The 25180-nt window shown below is 41.8% G+C and overlaps 1 protein-coding gene across 4 annotated transcripts in view; it reads left to right on the forward strand.

Moving 5' to 3' along the window:
- The window catches only part of Fastkd1 (FAST kinase domains 1), a 45583-nt gene that overhangs the window by 12579 nt on the left and 7824 nt on the right, over positions 1-25180 (forward strand). For 2 of the 4 annotated variants that reach the window (XM_045147378.1, XM_045147380.1), the window contains 7 exons: positions 5758-5868; positions 8503-8634; positions 14090-14573; positions 16205-16319; positions 21629-21757; positions 22728-22859; positions 23417-23530. In XM_045147378.1, coding sequence (XP_045003313.1) covers positions 5758-5868; positions 8503-8634; positions 14090-14573; positions 16205-16319; positions 21629-21757; positions 22728-22859; positions 23417-23530 — 1217 coding nt within the window. Of the gene's footprint in view, positions 1-5757; positions 5869-8502; positions 8635-14089; positions 14574-16204; positions 16320-21628; positions 21758-22727; positions 22877-23416; positions 23531-25180 lie in introns of all 4 variants that reach the window. The other 2 variants (XR_006636786.1, XM_045147379.1) reach the window with 2 other exon arrangements.

Genomic DNA, 25180 nt, shown 5'->3' on the forward strand with positions numbered 1-25180 from the left:
GAAGGAAAGGATTTATTTCAGCCTACAGTTTTGAGGAGGAGTTTCACCACGGCAGGGATGCATAGCTGGCTGATGTCATCCCATATCAACAGGAAGAAACAGTGAGGGAGCTAGCCTGGCTTGCAGCAATTATAGAATTGTAAAGCCCACCCCCAGTGACACCCCCCCCCCCCAGAGTATCCATCAGCTGGGGATCAGGCATGAGGCTTAATCACAAACACATGAGACTATGGCAGACATTACATTCAAATTACCAGTCTCTTCTTAGAATTCCCATTTTTTTTTTTGTTTGTTTTTTTTGAGGTAGGGTCTCACTCTAGCCCAGGCTGACCTGGAATTCACTATGGAGTTTCAGGGTGGCCTCGAACTTATGGCAATCCTCCTACCTCTGCCTCCTGAGTGCTGGGATTAAAGGCGTGCGCCACCACGCCCGGCAGAATTCCCATTTTCATAGTATATTGATATGGATATGAATATTTGGTCTGTTTTTCTTTCTTTTTTTGGGGGGTGTTTCTAGGTAGGGTCTCACTCTAGTCAAGGCTTACCTGGAATTCACTATGTAGTCTTAGGTGTCATTATACTCATGGCAATCCTCCTACCTCTGCTTCCCAAGTGCTGGGATTAAAGGTGTGTGCCACCGGGTTCAGCTTTGGTCTGTTTTTCTTCTCTCTCTCCCCCCCCCCCCCCCAGTATTGGGAGTTTAACCCAGGGCTTTCTGCATGCTAGGCAACCACCACCCTACCTCTGAGCTATATCCACAGTCCTCTTTTTACTTTTTTTTTTTAAAGATTTATTTTTGTTTATTTATTTATTAGAGACAGAGAGAGGGAGAACAAAGAGAGGGAGAAAGACAGAGAATGGGCACGCCAGGGCCTCAAGCACTGCAAACAAACTCCAGATGCAGGTGCCACCATGTGCATCTGGCTTATGTGGTACCTGGAGAATTGAACCTGGATCCTTAGGCTTCGCAGGCATGTGCCTTAACCACTACGCCATCTCACCAGCCCTCTTTTTACTGTTTATTTTGAGATAGGGTCTCACTAAATTTCCTAGGCAGGCCTTGAACTTGTTATCTTCCTGTCTCAGCCTCTTTTGTAGTTTAGGAAAACAAGTCTGGACTACTAGGCCCAGCATTTAGATAGACATTAATGTGTAAAGATATATTTGGGCATCTTTATTACATCTTTTTTTGTCTTGTTTGTTTGTTTTTGAGGTAGGGTCTCACTCTAGGCCAGGCTGTCCCAGAATTCACTGTGTAGTCTCAGGGTGGCCTTGAACTCACAGTGATCCTCCTACCTCGGCGTGCACCAACACGCCCAGCTTTTTTTTTTTTTTTTTTTTTTTGTGTGTGTGTGACTTTTTTTTTTTAATTTTTTTTAACATTTTCCATGATTATAAAATATATCCCATGGTAATTCCCTCCCTCCCCACCCCCACACTTTCCCATTTGAAATTCCATTCTCCATCATATTACCTCCCCATTACAATCATTGTAATTACATATATATATACAATATCAACCTATTAAGTATCCTCCTCCCTTCCTTTCTCTACCCTTTATGTCTCCTTTTTAACTTACTGGCCTCTGCTACTAAGTATTTTCATTCTCACGCAGAAGCCCAGTCATCTGTAGCTAGGATCCACATATGAGAGAGAACATGTGGCGCTTGGCTTTCTGGGTCTGGGTTACCTGACTTAGTATAATACTTTCCAGGTCCATCCATTTTTCTGTAAATTTCATAACTTCATTTTTCTTTACCACTGAGTAGAACTCCATTGTATAAATGTGCCACATCTTCATTATCCACTCATCAGTTGAGGGACATCTAGGCTGGTTCCATTTCCCAGCTATTATAAAGTGAGCAGCAATAAACATGGTTGAGCACATACTTCTAAGGAAATGAGATGAGTCCTTTGGATATATGCCTAGGAGTGCTATAGCTGGGTCATATGGTAGATCAATCTCTAGCTGTTTTAGGAACCTCCACACTGATTTCCACAATGGCTGGACCAGATTGCATTCCCACCAGCAGTGCAGAAGCATTCCTTTTTTTCCACATCCCCGCCAACATTTATGATCATTTGTTTTCATGATAGTGGCCAATCTGACAGGAGTGAGATGGAATCTCAATGTAGTTTTAATCTGCATTTCCTTGATGACTAGTGATGTAGAACATTTTTTTAGATGTTTATATGCCATTCGTATTTCTTCCTTTGAGAACTCTCTATTTAGCTCCATAGCCCATTTTTTGATTGGCTTGTTTGATTCCTTATTATTTAACTTTTTGAGTTCTTTGTATATCCTAGATATTAATCCTTTATCAGATACATAGCTGGCGAAGATTTTTTTCCCATTCTGTAGGTTGCCTCTTTGCTTTTTTCACTGTGTCCTTTGCGGTGCAAAATCTTTGTAATTTCATTAGGTCCCAGTGGTTTATCTGTGGTTTTATTGCCTGAGCAATTTGGGTTTTATTCAGAAAGTCTTTGCCAATACCAATATGTTGAAGGGTTTCCCCTACTTTTTCCTCTAGCAGTTTCAGAGTTTCCGGTCTGATGTTAAGGTCTTTAATCCATTTGGACTTAATTCTTGTGCATGGTGAGAGAGAAGGATCTATTTTCATCCTTCTGCAGATATATATCCAGTTTTCAAAACACCATTTGCTGAAGAGGCTGTCTCTTCTCCAATGAGTATTTTTGGCATTTTTATCGAATATCAGGTGCACGCCCAGCTTTTTTATTAGATGTTATTTGATTTTAAAACACTGTGATCTTGTTAGAAGATGAACCAATATTAAATTAATATATAAGCATGATTATTATGTAAGATTCTCTCTCCCTAGGCTATGTGACTGGTTTTACACAAGATATAAAATTTTCTCACCCAGCATAAGCATATGGAATACTTAGAAACATAGTATCTTGCCGGGCGTGGTGGCGCACGCACGCCTTTAATCCCAGCACTCGGGAGGCAGAGGTAGGAGGATCGCCATGAGTTCAAGGCCACCCTGAGACTACAGAGTTAATTCCAGGTCAGCCTGGACCAGAGTGAGACCCTACCTCGAAAAACAAAACAAAACAAAACAAAAAAAGAAACATAGTATCTTATAGACAAGTATGATCGGTAAATTCAGTTCAGTCAGGGATATCAGGAGCTGCATAATAGAGACTGTATCATTACTCTTAGGAAAAACTTTATTGAGAAAGTTTTTTTTGGGGGGGATGGGTTTCAAGGTAGTGTCTCGCGCTAGCCCAGGTTGACATGGAATTCACTATGTAGGCTCAGGCTGACCTTAAACTCACCACAATCCTCCTACCTCAGCCTCCCAAGTGCTGGGATTAAAGGTATGTGCCACCATGCCCAGCCTCAAGATAAAGGAGTCTTTAAATTATATGAAAAAATTTAAGGGTACATATTAATAGAAGTTGGGTCATTATAAAAGTTCTTTTTAAGAATATTTTTACTGGAGCTAGAGAGATGACTCAGCACTTAAGGTACCTGCCTGCAATGTCTAATGACCTGTTCCTGTTACCCATGTAAAGCCAAATGTACAATGGTGCATGAATCTGGAGTTCATTTGCAGCAGCTGGAGGCCCTGGAATGTCCATTCTCTCTCTCTCTGCTTGCAAATAAATAAAGTAGTAGAAATATTTTTATTTAAATATATTACAAATATTTTTATTTGAGAGAGAGAAGAGAGAATATGCGCCAGGGGCCCTTGACAGTGCAAACAAACCCCAGATGTATGCATCACTGTGCATCTGGCTGTATGTGGGTACTGGGGAATTGTACCTGAGCTGGCAGACTTTACTAGCAAGTGTCTTTACCCACTGAGGATCTTCCTAGCCCATTATAAAAGTTATATTGGAATCTTGACATCAAGCACTTTACAATTGCATGTATTGTGATTCCCTTGTAAATTGTGTGTGTTTTGTCAAAACACAACAAAATAAAAAACCAAAAGGCAAAAAAAAAAAAAATTATGGTTTTACAAAAGTTTAATTTAACTAAGTTCTTTATGACTTTATATAAAAATTAATCTTATAGTGCTATGAGTAGAGCAGACCAGAAAGAAAAATGTAGACTGAGGCTGGAAAGATGGCTTAGCAATTAAGGCACTTGCCTGCGGAGCCAAAGGACACAGGTTTGATTCCCTAGTACCCATATAAGCCAGATGCACGTGTGGCGGATGTGTCTGGAGTTTGTTTACAGTGGCTGGAAGCCTTGGCATGCCCATTCTCTTTCTCTCTATCTGTCTGTGCCTCTCTCTTTCAAACAAACAAACAAACATGTAGACTGAAATAGTTCTCTGAGAAGAGAGAACATTGGGTTATAAAGTTTTGTTTTTTGTGGGACTAGGGAGATGACTCAGCAGTTTAGTTGTGTGTGTGTGTGTGTGTGTGTGTGTGTGTGTGTGTGTGTGTGTAGGCCAGAAGTCAACCTTTCTCAGGAACACAATCTACCTCCTTTTTTGAGGCAAGGTCTCTCGTTGGCCTGGAGCTCACCGATTAGGTTCTGTTGACTAGCCAGTGAGCCTAAGGCTCCTCCTGTCTTCACCGCCCCAGTGCTGGGATTGGAAGTGAGTGCTGCCATGCCTGGCATGTTTACAGGGATTTTAGACGTGGTCCTCATGCTTGTAAGGCAAGCATTTGACCAACAGAGTGATCTCCCTAGCCCTAATCTTAAGTTTGGTGAAAGGATGGCATGGAACTACCCGGTGTGAATAATAAGTGTCCTAATTATCATCTTCTACACTGATCTGTATTATTCCAAAGGAAAGCAGGGCTTGTTGGCTCACTCCTCCAATGGCAGCCCTTGGGACACTAAGGTGGGACGATTGGCAAGAGGTGGAGCACAGCCTGGGCTCAAGTGCTGGGATTAAAGATGAGTACCACCATACCTGGTGTAACCTTTTTCTCCTTAAAAAAAAAAACAAAAAAGTTAGATTATTTGAAGGCCTTATTTTATTTGCTTGGAAGAATTTGTTTTGTCTGTTTGTTTTTCAAGGTAGGGTCTTGCTCTAGCCTAGGCTGACCTGGTACTCTCAGGGTGGCTTTGAATTTACTGCAATCCTCCTTCCTCTGCTTCCCAAGTACTGGGATTAAAGGCATACACCACCGTGCCTGGCAGAAGAAAATATTTTTTAAATATAATAATATCTCAGTTGGGTGTGATAGCTCACAATCCTAATATGTGGGAGTCTGAGCCAGGAAGCACTCTAAGTCAAGACCACCTTAAGCTATTTTAGCAAGACCCTATTTCCAAAAAAAAAAAAAAAAAGAAAGAAAAAGAAAACAAAACACATTAGCTGGGCATGGTTGCATGTGAGGGAGGCAGGAGGATCACCATGAGTTCAAGGTCAACCATACCTTCAAACACCAATTAAAAAACCCCAAAACTTTAAGCTGGGTGTGGTGGTGCACCTTTAATCCCAGCAGCACTCAGGAGGCAGAGGCAGAGGTAGAAGGATTGCCTTGAGTTCAAGGCCACCCTGAGACTACAGAGTAAATTCCAGGTCAACTGGACTAGAGTGAGACCCTACCTCAAAAAAACAAAACAAAACAAACAGAAACACTTTAGGAAAAAAAATTCATCTCCAAATATGTGAGGAGAAAATTGGAATTGTATTATGGAATTGGAATGTAAAGTTTGTCTATAATGTTTGTTTTTTAATCTAAGAACTATTATTAAAAAAAAAGCCTGGAAAGTCAAGTTTCAATTTGAAACATTAAGAAAGGTTTTTATTTGTTTGTTTCTAGACTTGAATCAACTATGTTACTGCTGTCAGAGGAGCTGACCAGCCAGCAAACTCTAGTGGTGGTAGAGGCGATGGCAGCTATGGAAAGCCGAAACTCCTGTTTGATTAACAAGTAGTCTTTGCCTAAGTTCATAATGTTGAATTTGTTTGTCATTCAGAAGTATCTCTCTCTTTTTTTTTTCTTTGTTTTTCGAGGTAGGGTCTCACTCTAGTCCAGGTTGACCTGGAATTCACTATGCAGTATCAGGGTGGCCTTGAACTCACAGTGATCCTCCTACCTCTGCCTCCTGAGTGCTGGGATTAAAGGTGTGTGCTATCACGCCTGGCTCAGAAGTATCTCTTTTTTTCTGAGTGAAAAAAAAAACACCTTTTGTCTTAATTGTTTTCTTGAAGATAAGGAATTAACATTGAAGGCATTGTTTATATTTGAGTTTATTATTTCTTTTCTTTCCTTCTTTCTTTTTTTTTTTTTTTCTTTTTTGGTTTTTCGAGGTAGGGTCTCACTGTAGCCCAGGGAGACTTGGAATTCACTATGGAGTCTCAGGGTGGCTCCGAACTCATGGCAATCCTCCCACCTCTGCCTCCCGAGTGCTGGGATTAAAGGCGTGCACCACCATGCCCAGCTTGAGTTTATTATTTCAAAACGGAGATAAAATTGTTTACAGCATTTTCCATTTCTTTTATTGCTATTGGTATACTCAAGCAGACCATCATAGTTCATGAAAGCGATTAACAGAGCAAGTATTCTTTTTTTTTTTTTTTTTTTTTTTGGTTTTTCAAGGTAGAGTCTCGCTTTGGCTCAGGCTGACCTGGAATTCACTGTGTAGTCTCAGGGTGGCCTCGAATTCTCAGCGATCCTCCTACCTCTGCCTCCCAAGTGCTGGGATTAAAGGCGTGCGCCACCACGCCCAGCAAGTATTCTTTCTTTCTTTTTTTTTTCTTTTTTTGAGAAAGGATCTCACTGTAATCCAGGTGACCTGGAATCCCCTCTGTACCCCTAGGCTGGCCTTGAACTCCTGGCAGTCCTCCTACCTCAGCCTCTTAGATGCTGGGATTAAAGGCGTGCACTATCACCCCTGATTCAAGGATGTATTTTTCAAAAGATGCAGTTTCTTTTTTTTTTTTTAATTTTTATTAGCATTTTCCATGATTATAAAAAAATATTCCATGGTAATTCCCTCCCTTCCCCCCCCCCACACTTTCCCCTTTGAAATTCCATTCTCCATCATATTAAGATGCAGTTTCTTGAGCACTTTAGATAGAGGTTCTAGCAGGGGAATGAAGCTACTCGTATACCCTTGACCAAAGACCTGTCCTCTCTGAGTGTGCAGCTTCGGGAAGGTCAAACATGGAGCAGGGAGGGAGGGAGGAAGGGGCCATCCACCAAGCCAGCCAGGTCAGCCGAATCAACCCTGGCGGTCAGTGGGGTGACAGATGTCACAGCCAGATCACCCGCACATCCAAGATGCATTGTCTTTGGTGTCCATATGAACTTGTTTCATAACTATAATTCTATGTATTGGCATCTTAAAAATATTATTTATTTATTTGTTTGCAAGCAGAGAGAGATAGAGGGAAGACACACAGAGAGTGAAAATTGGCAGGGCCTTCAACCACTACAAATGAACTCCAGATGCATGTTCTGCCTTGTGCTTATGTGGGTACTGGGGAGTTCAACCTGGGTCCTTAGGCTTCCCGAGTAAGTGCCTTAACTGCTAAGCCGTCTCTCCAGCCCTGTATTGGCATTTTTAAAGGTTACATTTTTCCATTTTTTAAATTTTTTAAAGTTTTGTTTATTTGCAAGACAGGGGAAGAGAAAAAGAGCAGGTGTGCCAGGTCCTCCTGCCACTGTAAACAAACTCCAGACACATGTGGCACTTGTGCTTCTGGCTTTAGGTGGGTTACTGGGAATTGAACCCAGGCCAGCAGGCTTTGCAAGCAAGTGCCGTTAACCACTGAGCCATCTCCCTGGCCTGGCTTTTTGTTGTTGTTATTGTTAGCTTGAGATTTGAAAAGAAAAAAAAAACATTGAAATTACGTATGTTTAGCTTTTCATTTTATGATCTTTTGATATTCCTTTGTCTTATTTTTTCCAATTTATTGCTCCTTGCTGCTGCTTTCCCATTCCTCTCTCCTCTCCCCTGTCTGCTCTTTCCCTTCCCCTTCCCTTTGCCCTTCCTTCTTTACTTTGTATGGATTTTAGGCCAGTGGATTTAAGGAGAAAATTAAGTCAAGTGTGGCTGATTGTTACTAACACTTGGTAGAAAATTTTGTGAGAATGTCAAATTTGATGTCTGCTTGGTGAGGTTTTCTTTTTTAAACTTAGGCAGTTACTAAAGCTATGCTTTTCTCTCCTCTTACTATTTAGTTTTTATTTTTACTTATTTATTTATTGGTTTCTCGAGGTAGGGTTTTGTTCTAGCTCAGGCTGACCTGGAATTCACTATGTAGTCTCAGGGTGGCCTCAAGCTGTCCGTGATTCTCCTATCTCTGCCTCCCAAGTGCTGGGATTAAAGGCGTGCGCCACCACACCCGGCTTCCTTTTACTATTTATTATTGAATGTTATTTCATTCACACATTGATTGCTCTTGTTGACATTTTTATTGACATCTTGAGACAGTTCTGTGAGAACAGAAAACCTTGTCTCATTCATTGCTGTTTATCTAGCCTAGAGCAGAGTGTGTGGAATTAATGTTTTATAAATAAGTGAATGGACTGGTTAGAAGGTATGTTTTTGTCTTTCAGAATTGCTTCAGTGCTGAATAAATATTTGGATAACTATAAACCAGCAGAGCTACTGAAAATAACTCAAGCATTGATTTTTCTACATTTTCAAAATAAGGAGCTTTTTGTAAAACTCAGAGAATTACTTCTTCGGTAAGATTTAAGTGGAAGTATTTGTTTAGTATTTCATTTAATGATCTATTCACGTGTTTGTTTTGTTTAATTATATACAGAATGGTGGAACTTTTGGAGACAAACTAAGTAACTTAGGCTGGGCTATAGCTCAGTGGTAGTACACTGTCATAGCATGCTGTCTTGTAGGTTTGATTCCCTGGTACCACTAAATAACTAAATAAACAAGTATATGTAATGACAATATTGGTGAAAAGGAATATTCCCTTTAGAATTTAAAATTACCTTTTTATCTAGGTATTCTAATTGGGAAAGTTACTCAGTTTTCCATATTGTTGATTAGGTTAAACTAAGATCTTATTTTCTCTCTCTTTTTTAAAACTTTATTTAATTTATTTATTTGAGAAAGATTAAGAAGCAGACAGATAGAGAGATAGAGAGAAGAGGCAGGTAGAGAGAGAATGGGCGCACCAGGACCTCCAGCAATCTAAACAAGCTCCTCATGGAAGCGCCACCTTGTGCATCTGGCTTATGTGGGTACTCGAGGTCTGAACCTGGGTCTTTAGGCTTCCCAGGCAAGTGTCTTAACTGCCAAGCTATTTTTCTAGCCCTCTCTCTTTTTATTTTATTTTATTTATTGTTATTATGATGATTTTTAAGGTAGGGTCTCACTGTAGCCCAGGTTGACCTGAAATTTACTATGTAGTCTCAGGGTAACTTCGAACTCATGGCAGTCCTTCTACCTCTGCCTCCAAGTGCTGGAATTAAAGGCGTGCACCACCACATCCAGCTATTTTTGGTTTTTGGAGGAAGGGTTTCATTCTAGCCCAGGCTGACCTGGAATTCACTGTGTGGTCTTAGGGTGGCCTTGAATTCATGGTGATTCTCCTAGGCCTGTTGGGATTAAAGGCATGTGCTAAGATGCCTACCAGGCTTTTTCTTTTTCTTTTTTCTTTTTTTCTTTTGAGGTAACAGGATCTCACTCTACCCCAGGTTGGTCACTAATTCCTGGCAACCCTTCTACCTTGACCTCCCAAGTGCTGGGGTTTTAGGCCTGGGCCACCATCCATGCCTGGCTGGATTTTTTTTTTTTTTTTTTTTTCGAGGTAGGGTCTCACTCTAGCCCAGGCTGACCTGGAATTTACAATGTTGTCTCAGGGTGGCCTCAAACTCACAGTGATCCTTCTATCTCTGCCTCCCAAGTGCTGGGAGTAAAGGTGTGCACCACCACCCCTGGCTGGATTTCTTCTTTTAAAGAATTTTTAATTTGACAGGAAGTAGGTGGGGGGAGAGAGAATGGGCGCATCAGGGCCTCCAGCCACTGCAAACGAACTCCTGATGCATGTGCCCCCTTGTGCATCTGGCTAACATGGGTCCTGGGGAATCGAACCTGGGTCCTTTGGCTTTGAAGTCAAACGCCTTAACCACTAAGCCATCCCTCCAGCCCTGGATTTTTTATTTTAAAGATTAGAATAAAGGGCTGGAGGGATGGTTTAGCGGTTAAGTGCTTGCCTGTGAAGCCTATGGACCCTGGTTCAAGGCTTGATTCCCCAGAACCCACATAAGCCAGATGCACAAGGGGACACATGCATCTGGAGTTTGCAATAGCTGGAGGCTCTGGCGCACCCATTCTCTCTGTCTGCCTCTTTCTCTCTCTGTCACTCTCAAATAAATATAAATAAACAAAAAAAATTTTTAAAAAAGATTAGAATAGACACCAAGGATAGTTCTTGTCTAAAGCACAGAAGAAAAAAGAGTTACTAAGCTTTTGGGTGAAGCTGACTGTCCTCCTGTGCTTCTGCACTGTGAACATACAACTCCAAGAAACTTCACTAACGAAAGGAGCCAAATAAGACTTCTGGAAACTTAATGCTTGATTTGAGGTCTTTTTAAAAATTTTTTATGAGAGAGAGGATTGGTACACCAGGGCCTCTAGTCACTGCAACCGAACTCCAGATGTGTGTGCCCCCTGCGTACACTTATCACCTTGTGTGTCTGGCTTACGTGGTTCTGGGGAGTTGAACCTGGGTCCTTAGGCTTCATAGGCATTTGCCTTAACTGCTAAGCCATCTCTTCAGCCCAATTTGAGGTCTTCCTTTTTTTTTTTCTTTAAGTTTTTATTTGTATTTCTCTATTAGAGACAGAGAATGGGAGAGAGAGAAAGAATGGGTGTGCCAAGGCCTTTAGCCACTACAAAGGAATTCCAAAGGCATGTGCCGTCATGTGCATCTGTCTCATGTGGGACCTGGAGAACTGAACCTGAGTCCTTTGGCTTCTCAGACAAGCACCTTAACTGCTAAGCCATATCTCCAGCCCCAATTTGAGCTTTTTTATTTCTTTTTTTTTCCTCTTGCATTAAATTTTTTTTTTTTTATTGACAACTTCCTTAATTGTAGACAATAACCCATGGTAGTTCCCTCTCTCCCCCACTTTCCCCTTTGCAATTCCACTCTCCATCATACCCCTTCCCCTTCTCAATCAGTCTCTTTTATTTTGTTGTCATCATCTTTTCCCAATTTGAGGTCTCTTAATTAGAGCTTGTAATATTTTTGGGGGTTTGGTCTTTGGGTGTTTTTTTTTAACTTTATTTTTATTTATTTATTTGAGAGAGAAAGAGAAAGAAAGAGGCAGAGAGAGAGAGAGAGAGAGAGAGAGAGAGAATGGGCATGCCAGGGCCTCTAGCCACTGCAAACAAACTCCAGATGCATGTGCCCCCTTGTGCATCTGGCTTATGTGGGTCCTGGAGAGTTGAACCAGGGTCCTTTGGCTTTGCAGGTAATGCCTTAACTGCTAAACCATCTCTCCCCCCACCCCATTTTTTTTTATTAGCATTTTCCATGATTATAAAAAAAAAATCCCATGGTAATTCCTTTTTTTGGTTTTTCGAGGTAGGGTTTCACTCTAGCTCAGGCTGACCTACAAGTCATGATGTAGTCTCGGGGTGGCCTTGAACTCATGGTGATCCTCTTACATCTGCCTCCAGAGTGCTGGGATTAAAGACGTGTGCCACCAAGCCCGGCCCTTAAAAAAAAAATTTATTTTTTAAATTTTATTTTGGGGCTGGAGAGATGGCTTAGCGGTTAAGCACATGCCTGTGAAGCCTAAGGACCCTGGTTCGAGGCTCGGTTCCCCAGGTCCCACGTTAGCCAGATGCACAAGGGGGCGCACGCGTCTGGAGTTCGTTTGCAGAGGCTGGAAGCCCTGGCGCGCCCATTCTCTCTCTCTCCCTCTATCTGTCTTTCTCTCGGTGTCTGTCGCTCTCAAATAAATAAATTAATTAATTAAAAAAATTTTATTTTGTTCACTATAGTATGGATTGAACCCAGAGCTTCATGTATGCTAGGGTGTTCTACCACTGATGTATATCTCCATCCTGGGATAAAGTGATTTTCTAAAGAACTTTTGGAATATGGATTTGAACGTCTTTGCACATGTGTGTGTTTGTCTCCCAGTGTAGCACTGTCTGGCGTTGTCCTCCACAATGTAGCAGCTGCACCGTCCCTCACTGTGCCTGTCTTACCTTTACTAAAATGGCTATTTAGGGGCTGCCAATGTAACTCAGTTGGTAAAGTACTTACTTAGAATCCACAAAAGTTTGGGTTTGAACCCCAGTGTTCTGGAGACTCCGTGAGTTTGAGGCCATCACATGCCGTAAGAGTGAGACATTGTTTCAAAACAAGTTTCTTTGGACTTCAGTAAATATTTGTTATGTGTCTAACAGATAAACCTAACAGATAAATCTGGGGTCAAACAGATGTATGAATAAAAATAAAGATGAAAAAATACAGTTAATGATGGAAAGAAGGTTCAAGGCTGGGAAGATGGATCAGTGATTAAATATGCTTGCTGAAATGAGGTTCAAGCCAGAATAAACTTCTTCCTTTCGTTTGTAGTGACCGCTTTGAATTGTTCTAATTTCTAGAAGAGCAGGTATCATGGGATTCATGCTGTATTCAAGAGGGTGGTGTGGTGGTTTGAGTTAATGTTCCCCAAAGCTCATGTCTTTTGAATGCTTGGTTCCTAGCTGATGGCAGTTTGGGTGATGGAGCCTGGCTGGAGGAGGTGTGTGGTTGGGGGTGGGGCTTAGGGGTGTTAGAGCCAGTTCCCCTTTGCTAGAGTTTGGTTCACTTTCCTGCTGCAGTTTTCCACCTGCTGTGGCAGAGGTGAGATGTCCAGCTCCTCTCTACCATCTTTCCCCTGCCACCAGAGGTTCCCCTAGAGACTGTAAAACAAACAACTTTCTCTCCATCCGCTGCTTTTAGTTGGGTGCCTGTTGTCAGCAACTGGAAGGTATCTACAACAGTTAGCTTAGTTGAAATTGATTATTGATTTCTTTTTTTTTGTTTGTTTTTTTGAGGTAGAGGGTCACTCTGGTCCAGGCAATTAACTCTGTAGTCTCAGGGTGGCCTTGAACTCACAGTGATCCTCCTACCTCTGCCTCCCGAGTGCTGGGATTAAAGGTGTGCGCCACCATGCCAGGCTGAAATTGATTTCTTATTACAATAAATTGCTATGTCATTATGATCAAGAGGGATTTGAACTAAGGAATCAGGACTCACATTTGGTGGGCGTGGTGGCGCACGCTTTTAATCCCAGCACTGCACTCGGGAGGCAGAAGTAGGAGGTCGCTGTGAGTTTGAGGCCAGCCTGAGACTACATAGTGAATTCCAGGTCAGCCTGGGCTAGAGTGAGATCCTACCTTGAAAAACACCAAAAAACCCCAATAATAATAATAATAATAGAACTATTATTTGACAGGTGTTCTAAGAAAGTTCTCCTTTTTTTGAAGTTATTTGGTTCTTCTTAGATGATGACATATATGCTAATTGTTCACCCTTTCCATATTTAGTGTGGAATCAGACCAGTGGGAGTGTTTATGAGTCGTTGTCACTTAAAAGTGTTCTGCTGGGTGTGATTGCTTACGCCTTTAATCCCAGAATTTAGGAGGCAGTTTGATTTCGAGACCAGTCTCTGTTTCTCACAAGACTGGGGTTACTGGAGAATTAAATTCAAGACATCTCTGGCCCTCGTGCTTAAGTGATAAATGCTGTTACCTGCTGAGCCATCTCCCAGCACCTTACGGTTGCTACTTTTTTAAAAAATGTTTTTATTTTTTGAGACAGTCTGCTGTAGACGGTTCCATGTTGCTGAGATGTGCACCACCACACCCAGTTTATATTCATATTTTAAAAAATATTTTATTTATTTATTTGAGAGAAAGAGATGAAGAGGCAGATAGAGAATGGGTGCACCAAGTCTCCAACCACTGCAAACTTCCGACACATGCACCACCTGGTGCATCTGGCTTACCTGGGTCCTGGGGAATCGAACCTGGGTCCTTAGGCTTTGCAGGCAAGTGCCTTAAGTGCTAAGCCATCTCTCCAGCCTGAATATCCATATGGTAATACGTGTATTTTTGTGGGTTTTGTTGCTGATGTGTTAATTTTATTCTTTTCATTTTCTTTTTCCTTTATAGTCACTTAGAAGATACTGCCTTACTGAGCAAGACTTCCATCCTGGTCTGTGCCATATCCATGATCTCTTCCCACCTCAGCGAAGCAGTGATAACCCGAATAGAAGCATCTCTACCTCAGTGGAATCTCAAGGAGCTGAATGACATCGCTGCAGCTGTTTTAAGATGGATTCAGTACGATCACACGTGCTTGGGCAGTACCACCGGAAAACAGCTGAAACTACTGCAAACGCTAGACCGCTGTGGCCGTCAGCGATTACAGCAGAACGGCAATTTGGATCTACTGTGGGAGGAACTTAAATCTTTGAGAGGAGCCTGGTTTTATGAATCACTTATTGAAGAAACAATTGCTGCTTTACAGCGTTTTGTGGATGAAATTAATTACGCTAATGTTGCCAAGATTGCATCTTTCCTTTCTAGAACCAACTACCTCAGTACTCCACTGCTTGACAGAATAGCTTCAGTGGTTGTTCAGCAGATTGAAAAGGTGAGATTTATATGTTTTACTTATTTATTTGGCAGACAGTGAAGCGGACCAAAAGACAGCATGGACGTGCCAGGGCATCCTCCCATTGCAAATGAATTCCTGATTTATACACCACTTTGTGCATCTGGCTTTATTACAGGTACTGGGGAATCAAACCCAGGCTGTCAGGGTTTGCAGACAAGTGCCTTTAACCTGTGAACCACCTCTCCAGGCCAACAAGGTGAAATCTAAGTGTTACTTAATAGTTTTACATGGTTTGTAACTTCTAGAAGAATACTTTTTGTCATAAATTAAATGTTTTCAGAACTTGAAATAGAGTTTGATGTTTAAAAATTTATGTGGCTTCTGGTTCCACAATTGTTCTTTCTCCCCCCCTTTTTTTTTTCCCTCCAAGGTAGGGTCTCGCTCTAGCCCAGGCTGGCCTGGAATTCACTATGTAGTTTCAGGGTGGCCTTGAACTCACGTGATCCTCCTACCTCTGCCTCCTGAGTGCTGGAATTAAAGGCGTGTGCCACCATACCCAACTTATTATGTTTATTTTTTTAATGAGAGAATTGGCATGCCAGGGTCTCTAGCCACTGTAGTCGAGCTCCAGACATTTGCGCCACCTTGTGCACATGTGTGTCCATGCGCGTGTGTGTCACCTGTGTGTCTGGCTTACATGGGATCTGGAGAGTCGAACATGGGTCCTTAGGCTTTGCAGGCAAGTGCCTTAACCTCTAAGCCATCTCTCCAGCTCTCCACCTTATATTTTGAAACAGTTCTCACAGTGAAGCTGGAGCTCACCAATTCAACTAGACTAGGCAGCCATAATGCCCTATTGATGCTCCCTCTTTGCCTCCAGTTCCTAATTACAGATGCCAACTGCTGTGTGCAGCATTTTGCATGGGTGCTGAGCATGGAGCTCAGGTTCTTATATTTGCATGGCTATCTCACCCAGAAGGACGGTGTGGCTGTGAAGGCACCTGCCTGAAAAGCCTAGTGACGTGGGATTGATTCCCCAGTACCCACTTGAGGCCACACTCACAAGGTGGTGCATGGGTCTGGACTTTGTTTGCAGCAACTGGAGGCCCTGGCATGCCCATTCTTTGTCTTCTTTCTACCTCCGTCTGCTTGCAAATAAATAAATAAAAGAGGTTGAGGGCTGGAAGGATGGCTTAGCGGTTAAGGTGCTTGCCTGCAAAGCCAAAGGACCCAGGTTTGATTCCCCAGGACTCACATTAGCCAGATGCACAAGGATGTGCAAGTGTCTGGAGTTCGTTTGCAGTGGCTGGAAGCCCTGGCACACCCATTCTCTCTCTTTCTCTCGCTCTCTCTCTATCAAATAAATAAAAAAAAAAGATAAAAAAATATTTTAAAAAATAGGATGGGCTGGAGAGATGGCTTAGTATTTAAGGTGTTTGCCTGCAAAGCCAGAGGACCCAGGTTCAACTCCCCAGGACCCACGTAAGCCAGATGCACAAGGTCACGTATGTGTCTGGAGTTTGTTTGCAGTGGCTGGAGGCCCTGAGTGCTCATTCTCTATCTCTTTATCTCTTCTCTCTCAAATAAATAAATAAAAATATTTTAAAAAATAGGTTGAACTATATTTTGCTGAGGCTTAAACTGTCGAACTTCTTTTGTTTATACAGATCCATCCTTTTTCAGTTCTTGCTATTACTCTTCCATTCAGCATTTTGAACTATGATCCACCACAAAGGGATGAATTTTTTGGAGCGTGCATGCAATGCCTTTATTCTTACTCAGGTAAATTGATACTATAGAGAATGAGCTTATCAGAAGATACTTGATGTATATGGCTTCTTTGAGGAACAGAAGAACAGCAGATGCTGTGTGTGAAGAGTAGAGGGAGGGAGGCTGAGGTTCATAGGATGGACGTTGGAAAGAGCCAGAAGCTAGTTTCCTCAGAGCTTTCTGCTGTGCATGGGGAAGTGGTCTGTCAAGCAGTAGATGCTTACTGGGAGGGGATGCTGACAAGATCTACTGACTCTGGTTAAGCTTGTATGAAATCAGTGTAATTATATTAATTGTATCAGCATCAAGCTCATGAACTTTCCCATATTTTTATGCAATTCATCAGCCAGATAATGTGCTATTATGCCTGATGCTACTGTGTTTGCTAAAAGAGAAGTAAAAAGACACTGTGTTAGGAATCTATATTATTCATGTAGACGTATAGAAATTAGATTTCTTCTAAAAATTAAAGAGTATGGGAGAAGAAAGACTGAAAAGTATGAGTTTGGCTTTTTTTTTTTTTTTTTTGGTTTTTCGAGGTGGGGTCTCACTATAGCTCTGGCTGACCTGAAATTCACTATGTAGTCTCAGGGTGGCTTTGAACTTGTGGTGATCCTTCTGCCTCTGCCCCCTGAGTACTGGGATTAAAAGTGTGTGCCACTACATTTGGCTCCTTAAGAATTATTAAACTCAAGCTGAGCATGGTCCTTGGGGAGGTAGAATTCTATTTATTTATTTATTTATTTATTTATTTATTTGAGAGCGACAGACACAGAGAGAAAGACAGATAGAGGGAGAGAGAGAGAATGGGCGCGCCAGGGCTTCCAGCCTCTGCAAACGAACTCCAGACGTGTGCGACCCCTTGTGCATCTGGCTAACGTGGGACCTGGGGAACCGAGCCTTGAACCGGGGTCCTTAGGCTTCACAGGCAAGCGCTTAACCGCTAAGCCATCTCTCCAGCCTGGAGATGGAATTCTTAAGGACTGTACGTAGGGGCTGAAGAAATGGCTCAACATTTAAATGTGCTTGCTGCTTGCTTGTTTGCAAAGCTTTTTGGCTGGGTTCAATTCCCCAGCTACGTATATAAAACCAGACAGGGGGCTGGAGAGATGGCTTAGTGGTTAAGGTATTTGCCTGCAAGACCAAAAGACCCAGGTTCAATAACCCAGGACCCACATGAGCCACATGCACACGGTAGTGCATGCATCTGGAGTTTGTTTGCAGTGGCTGGATGCCCATTTCCTCTTTCTCTCTTTGTCCCTCACCCTCTGTCTGCCTCTGTCTCTCTCTCTCTCTCTCTCAAATAAATAAGTAAAAATGAAAATATTTAAAACCAGACAGGCAGCCAGGCATGGTGATGCACACCTTTAATTCCAGTTCTCAGGGGGCAGAGGTAAGAGGATCACCATGAGTTCGAGGCCAGCCTGCGACTACATAGTGAATTTCAGGTTATCCTGGACTAGAGTGAAACCTTACCTCTAAAAACAAGAAACAAACAAAACAAAACAAACAAAGAACAACACAAAAACAGACAGGAACTCATTTGGAGTGGCAAGACACATGTGCAAATAGATAAGTAAAAAAAAAAAAAAATAGACACTGTAAAATTTAAAATAACCAGTCATGTGTGGAAGCACTTGGGAGGCAGAGGTAGGATTGCTGTGAGTTCAAGGCCACCCTGACACTACATAGTAAATTCCAGGTCAGCACGGACTAGAGTGAGACCTTAACTCATAAAACAAAAAATAATGGGCTGGAGAGATGGCTTAGTGGTAAAGGTCCTTGCATGCGAAGCCCAAGGTCCCAGGTTTGATTCTCCAGGACCCACGTAAGCTAGATAGATGCACAAGGTGACGCATACATCTGGAATTCATTTGCAGTGGCTGGAGGCCCTAGTGCACCCATTCTTTTTCTCTCTCTCTCAAATAAATAAATAAAATAAAAAATAAAAAGGAGAAATTAAAAAAAATTAAATAACCTATGATGTTGGGCCTGGTAATTCTACCTATTCTGGAGGCTGAGGCAAGGGAGTAGAACATCCATGGTTTCTCAAGACTACAGAGTGTTTTTAAGGTAATTCTGAACAATTTAGTGAGATTGCTTAAAGAAAAAAAAGAATGGCTAAATAAAAGATGTTGTAAGTATAGTTTAGTGGTAGAACTTGACATGTCTGTGTGAGACCCTAGGTTCAATTCCCAGTGTTACAAATAAATTAATGAACTTAGTGGAATAATAATTTTCTTTGTCTTAAATGAAGACTAGTGTTTAAAATTTATTTATTTAATTTATTTGAGAGAGAGAGAAAGAAAAAGAGAGGCAGATAGAGAGAGACAGAATGGGCACTTCAGGGCCTTCAGCCACTGCAAGCGAACTCCAGATGCATATATCACCTTGTATATCTGGCTTATGTGGGTACTGGGGAATTAAACCTGGATCCTTAGGCTTCTCAGGCAAGCACCCTAACCACTAAGCAATTTCTCTAGCCAAAGGCTAGTTTTGACATGATAGTTTGCTGGTAGCAATCATTACTGTTAGCTTCATTTATGTTGTATTTATCTATTCATTTATTTTAAAGAGACAGAGGCAGATAGAATGGGCAAGCCAGGGTCTCTAGTCACACTGCACATGAACTCCAGATGCATGTGCCACCTTGTGCATCTGGTTTACATGGGTAATGGGGAATCAAACCTAGGTTCTTACGCTTCGCATGCAAGCACCTTAACCACTAAGCCATCTCTTCAGCCCTTTTATGTTATTTTGTGTTGTAGAGTTTTTTTTCTTTTTTTAGTTTTTCAAGGTAGGGTCTTGCCCTAATCCAGGCTGACCTGGAATTCACTACGTAGTCTCAGGGTAGCCTTGAACTCATATGTTCATATATTTTTAATTTTTTTTCTTTTTTTGAGAGTTACAGACAGAGAAAGACACAGATATAGAGAGAGATATAGAATGGGCATGCCAGGGCCTTCAGCTACTGCAAACGAACTCCAGACACGTGCGCCCCCTGTGCACACGCTAACGTAGGTCCTAGGGAATTGAGCCTTGAACCGGGGTCCTTAGGCTTCACAGGCAAGCGCTTAACCACTAAGCCATCTCTCCAGCTGATTAATTTTTTAAAATATTTTATTTTTATCTATTTGTTTGACAGAGAGAGAGGCAGGTTGGATTTCACTCTAGCCCAGAACTCACAACAGTCCTACCTCTGCCTCCTGAGTGTGCCACCACACCTGGCTTCTTAATTATTTTCCCCTCGCCCCCCAGCCCTTAGGTATTTTTTTCAATATTTTTATTTATTTATTTGAGAGTATGTAGATGGGCACCCTAGGGCCTTCTGCCACTGCAAAAGCTAGACACATGGGGCACTTTGTGCATCTGCTTTACATAGGTACTGGGAAATTGAACCCAGGCTGTCAGATTTTGCAAGCAAGTACTGCTAAGCACTAACCACTTGAACTATCTCTCCAGCCCTTCTTAGTTTTTTTTTTTTTTTTTTTTTTTTTTTAGCTCTAGCCCAGGCTAACCTGGAATTAACTATGTACTCTCAGGCTGGCCTGGGACTCACAGAGATTCTCCAACCTCAACCTCCTGAGTGCTGGGATTAAAGGATTAAAGGTGTGTGCCACCATGCTATGCTGGGCTCTTAGGCTTTTATTTATTTATTTATTTATTTATTTTTTGGTTTTTCGAGGGAGGGTCTCACTCTGGTCCAGGCTGACCTGGAATTAACTATGTAGTCTCAGGGTGGCCTCGAACTCTCGATGATCCTCCCACCTCTGCCTCCCAAGTGCTGGGATTAAAGGTTTGCGCCACCACGCCCAGCTCATTTTTTATTTTTTTTGAGGTAGTGTTTCACTGTAGCCCAGGCTGACCTGGAATTTACTATGTAGTCCCAGGGTGGCCTTGAATTTATGGCGATCCTCCTACCTCTGCCTCCTCAGTGCCAGGATTAAAAGCATGCACCACACCAGGCCTTCTTAGAGATCTTTAATTCAGCTTCCTACTTAGTCTTCAGCAGGGGAGCCCTGCTGGAGTTGTGTGTTATGAGGGGGGTCTTGAGTCTAGTCTTACCAGGAGTGTAGAGGGCTAGCTTGAGCTCAGGCTGTTTGTGTTTGTTGGTGCTGTTGATTCTGTCTCTGCTATGGATGTGAAGTGAACCAGCTTCTTCCTCCATGAAGAACTTCCCCAGAATCGGTCAGGGAGCTGGTGGAAGGGGAGACCTAAGCCTCAAGTGCGCAAGCTCAGCCTGACGTGCTGGTTCCCCAGAGAGCTATGTGGCAGGTCTGGAGCTGCGCTTTGTGAGTTAAAGACCACCCTGCATTTACTACGTCTGAGACCTTGAGTGAGTCAGTTCACTTCACAGCACCTTCCTACACTCCTGAGTTCCTGCTGCTCCTCCTGTGCATAGTAATGAGGTTCAGATGAGTTATTGTGTCCAGTGTGCTTAGAACAATGCTTAACACATCCCCAAAACTGTTATATTATTCCCAAACAGACTGGGGTCACTTCTTTTGAGGTGTAAGAACAATAACATTCCTTTAACACTAGTAAAACAGTAGACCTGCCAGGTGTGGTGGTCACCTTTAATCCTAGCACTCAGGAGGCAGAGGTAGGTGGAGCACTGGAGTTTGAGGCCAACCTGGAACTACAGAGTGAGTGCCAAGTCAACCTGAGCTAGAGTAAGACCCTACCTTAAAAACAAACAAACAACAAAAACAGTACAATTTACACAGGTTTGATCACCTCGGAACTCAATATTCTAATCAAGAAATGTGGCATGGGGCTGGGGAGATGGCCTGGTTGTTAAAGGTGCTTGTACAGCTTGCTGGCCTTGATTCAGTTCTCAGTGCCCATATAAAGCCAGATGGATGTTACTTTATAGCCATAAGAGACCCTGGTACACCCATGCATGCATAACACACCTGTGTAATTGAACATTAAAAAAAAAAAAAGAAACAGTATAGCCACAGTACCTTTCTCTTATCCCCCTTTCTTATTCAGCCTTGCCCCTTTCCCATGTGCTGTTGACCTGTAAGTTTTGTGGATGCTGTTTGTATCATTTTTATAATCCTGACTTTAGCCGGGTGTGGTAGTGCACACCTTTAATCCTAGCATCTGGGGGCGGGGGGCGGCAGAGGTAGGAGGATTGCTGTGAGTTCGAGGCCACCCTGGGACTAGAGTGAATTGCAGGTCAGCCTGGGCTAGAGTGAGACCCTACCTCAAAACAAATAAATGAACAACAACAACAAAACCCTTGGCTTTGCTGGAATGATATGTCTGTATATTTGAAGCAGCTGTGTTTTACATGCTTTTAAACTTATTTTTAGGTACATTGGATCCTCTTATGTTAGTGTTTCTTGGTTTTTCTCTGGCCACCCTCGAGTATTTTCCAGAAGATCTGCTTAAGAAAATATTTAACATCAAATTCTTAGCCAAATTAGACTCTCAACTTGAAAGTATGTATCTACATTTTATTTTTTTTTACTTACATTTTATATCCAGGTTTCAGCTCTACCTATAACAAAGCATTTAAAGGTTAATGACATTTGTTTTTCTGTTAGTAAAATCATTTCATGGTTGACTGTGATCTATCTTAGTGGCAGAATAATTACCTAGCATTCTTGAGGTCCTGAGTTGTATCCATAGCACTTGGTAGGGGGATATTTCTTTTCTTTTCTTTTCTTTTTTTTCCCTTTCTTTCTTTCTTTCTTTCTTTCTTTCTTTCTTTCTTTCTTTCTTTCTTTCTTTCTTTCTCTCTCTCTTTCTATTATTGGGCTGGAGGGATGGCTTAGCAATTAAGGCATTTGGCTACAAAGCCAAAGGACCCAGGTTCGATTCCCTGGGACCCACGTTAGCCAGATGCATAAGGGGGCACATGTGTCTGGAGTTTGTTTGTGGTGGCTGGAGGCCCTGGCACACCCGATTCTTTCTCTCTTTCTCTGTCAAATAAATAAATGAATAACAAAAGCATGTGCCACCAAAAGGTATTTATTAATTTTATTTATTGAGAGAGTGATAGAGAGGGAAGCAGGTAGATAGAATGGGTATACCAGGACCTTCAGCCACTGTAAATGAACGCCAGACACATGCCACCTTGTGCATCTCTGGCTTGCATGGGTCCTGGAGAATTGAACCTGGGTCCTTTGGCTTTGTAGGCAAATGCCTTAACCGTAAGCCATCCCTCCAGCCTGGTGGGGGGATAGTTCAATATATATATTTCCAAAGATGAATATATGCATTTGTATTTAGAAGTTCATCCTGATCATGTTACCAAATGTAGAAATTCCAAGATGTAAAGTGTTTATGTATGAATGAAGTGATGTTTTATCATGTGAGAGCCAGCAGTGTGGTCAATTATGGAAAAATGAATTATTTTTGCTATGTCTAAATTATCAAACCCCATTAGTGATTTATTTTTACTTTCAGTGTTACCTTCATCTCTACAAACAAGGGTCCAGCTCCGTCTTATGGAGTTAAATAGAGCAGTTTGCTTGGAGTGCCCTGAGTTACAAGTTCCATGGTTTCATGATCGCTTTTGTCAACAACAGTATAGTAAAGGTTTGAGTTTTCATTTGGTAAGAGGGTGAAGTTTAATTCTAAAGCAGATTATTAGATAATACATTGTTGTTATTTGTCATCATTAAACCTTAATATGACATGAATTTCCAAGAGGGTCATAACCTATTTAATACAGTATATAATTAATTTAATGGGTGGAACTTGTTTTGTAGCAATTTCTTTTTCCTTTCTTTCTTTTTTTTTGGTTTTTCAAGGTGGGGTGTCACTGTAGCCCAGGCTGATCTGGAATTCACTATGTAGTCTCAGACTGGCCTTGAACTCATAGCAATTCTCCTAACTAAATTGGGATTAAAGGCGTGCTCCTACCTCTGCCTCCCGAGTGCTGGGATTAAAGGTGTGCGCCACCACACCCAGTTTATAGCAATTTCTTAACTGGGAAACTAAACCTTTTGAGAATAAGAATCTGTCTGCTATTGAATTTAGTGTTGTTACATATTGTATTGCATTGAGGTATTACATTTTTTTTAATTTTTAGTTTGTAGAATTGGGGTGATTTTCATTCAGTAATTAAGTAGACTGTTGTTATTTTCTTAAAGAGGTTGGCATCATGAATGGAGCACAACAACAGATTTATAAAATGTTAGCAGAGATACTGGGAGGAAGCAGCTATGTCAAAGCCTCTGTTCTTTCGCCCTATTACCACACAGTAGGTAAGTCACTGGTAGATGATGAACTACTTTCAGAGAACCAGACTAATTTAAATAGAATCATCTAATTAGTTGGAACTTTCTGAAAGAAATATCTGAGGAGATGGTTCGGTTTGTACAGTGCTTATGGTGGAAGCTTTAAGACTGGATTTGTATGCTCAGCACCCAGGTGACTCCTGTGTGAGGGAGGAGGAGCCAAGGAGCCCCGGGCTAAGCTGGCTAGCTGGACTAGCTGAGTCTGGGAGCTCTGGGCTGAAGTGAAAGACCCTAGCTCAGTAAATAAAGAGGAGAGCAACTGAGGAATCTGCATGTGTACACAATCCACACACATGTGCCAGATGCACACAAACACATACATGCATGTACACATGTCATGTATACATACATAAGCAAAAAAATTTAAAGTTTATGGCCTGGCATGGTGGCCCATGCCTTTAATCCTAGCATTTGGGAGGCAGAGGTAGAAGATTTGCAAGCCTAGGACTATAGAGTGAGTTCAGGTCAGCTTGGGCCACAGTAAGACCCTACCTCAAAAAAAAGAAACCCAAAAACTTGTTTAAATTTTTTTTTCAAGTTTCTTTTGGAAAATGTCCAAACAGGAGTAGGAAAAAAATAAACTAAACTAAACTAACCAGTGAACCCTCAAGTTTATTCCCAGGGCCCAGCTTTGATAACTACCAGCATTTTGTAGTTTTTCAGGGAAAAAAAAATTCTTATAGGCAGTCTTTTACTAAGTCTAAGTGAAAACTCAGACTCAAGTTCACTGAATGTTTTTTTTTTTTTTTTTTTTGTGGTAGGGGCTCACGCTAGCCCAGGCCGACCTGGAATTCACTATGTAGTCTCAGGGTGGCCTTGAACTCACCGTGATCCTCCTAGTTCTGCCTCCTGCCTCCTGAGTGCTGGGATTTAAGGTGTGTGCCACCACACCTGGCTTCACTGAACATTTTTAGATCTTCAAAAGATCCTGTTCTAGGGCTGGAGAGATGGGTTAGCAGTTAAGGCATTTGCCTGCAAAGTCTAAGGACCCAGGTTCAATACCCTAATACCCATGTAAGCCCGATGCACAAGGTGGCATTTGTGTCTGGAGTTCATTTGAAGAGGTTGGAGGTCCAGGTGTACCCATTTTCTCTCTTCTGCCTCTTTCTCTGTATAAATACATAAATAAATCCTGTTCTAGCTGAGCCTGCTGGCATATGCTAACAATTCTAGTATTTGGGAAACTGAGGCAGAAGTATTGTGAGTTTGAGGTCAGTCTGGGTTATGTAATAAGTTCAAGGCCAATCTGGACTATGTAGTAAGAATTTGTCTCAAACAATACCAAATAAATGAATCACAAGGTACATACTTAGCATAGCAAAAGTAGAAAGGACATATACCAGAAAGAAAATTTATTCCTAGAGACACAGTTTACTTTTGTTTTAGGATTTTCTAACTGACTTTTAAAACCAAATGTGGCTTATTTCATAGTATTTGTATCTTGGTCTGTTTGCTGCTGTGACAAAATTTGAGACTGGGTAATTTATGAACAACAGAAGTTTATTTCTAACAGTTCTGGAGGCTGGAAGTCCCAGATGAAGACATCAGCAAGTTCTATGTGTGGTGAGGGCCTTGTCTTTGCTTTCAAGATGGCACTTTAGGGGGCTGGAGAGACTG

Source organism: Jaculus jaculus, chromosome 4 (genome assembly GCF_020740685.1).
Source record: "Jaculus jaculus isolate mJacJac1 chromosome 4, mJacJac1.mat.Y.cur, whole genome shotgun sequence".
In the NCBI taxonomy this organism is placed as follows: Eukaryota; Metazoa; Chordata; class Mammalia; order Rodentia; family Dipodidae; genus Jaculus; species Jaculus jaculus.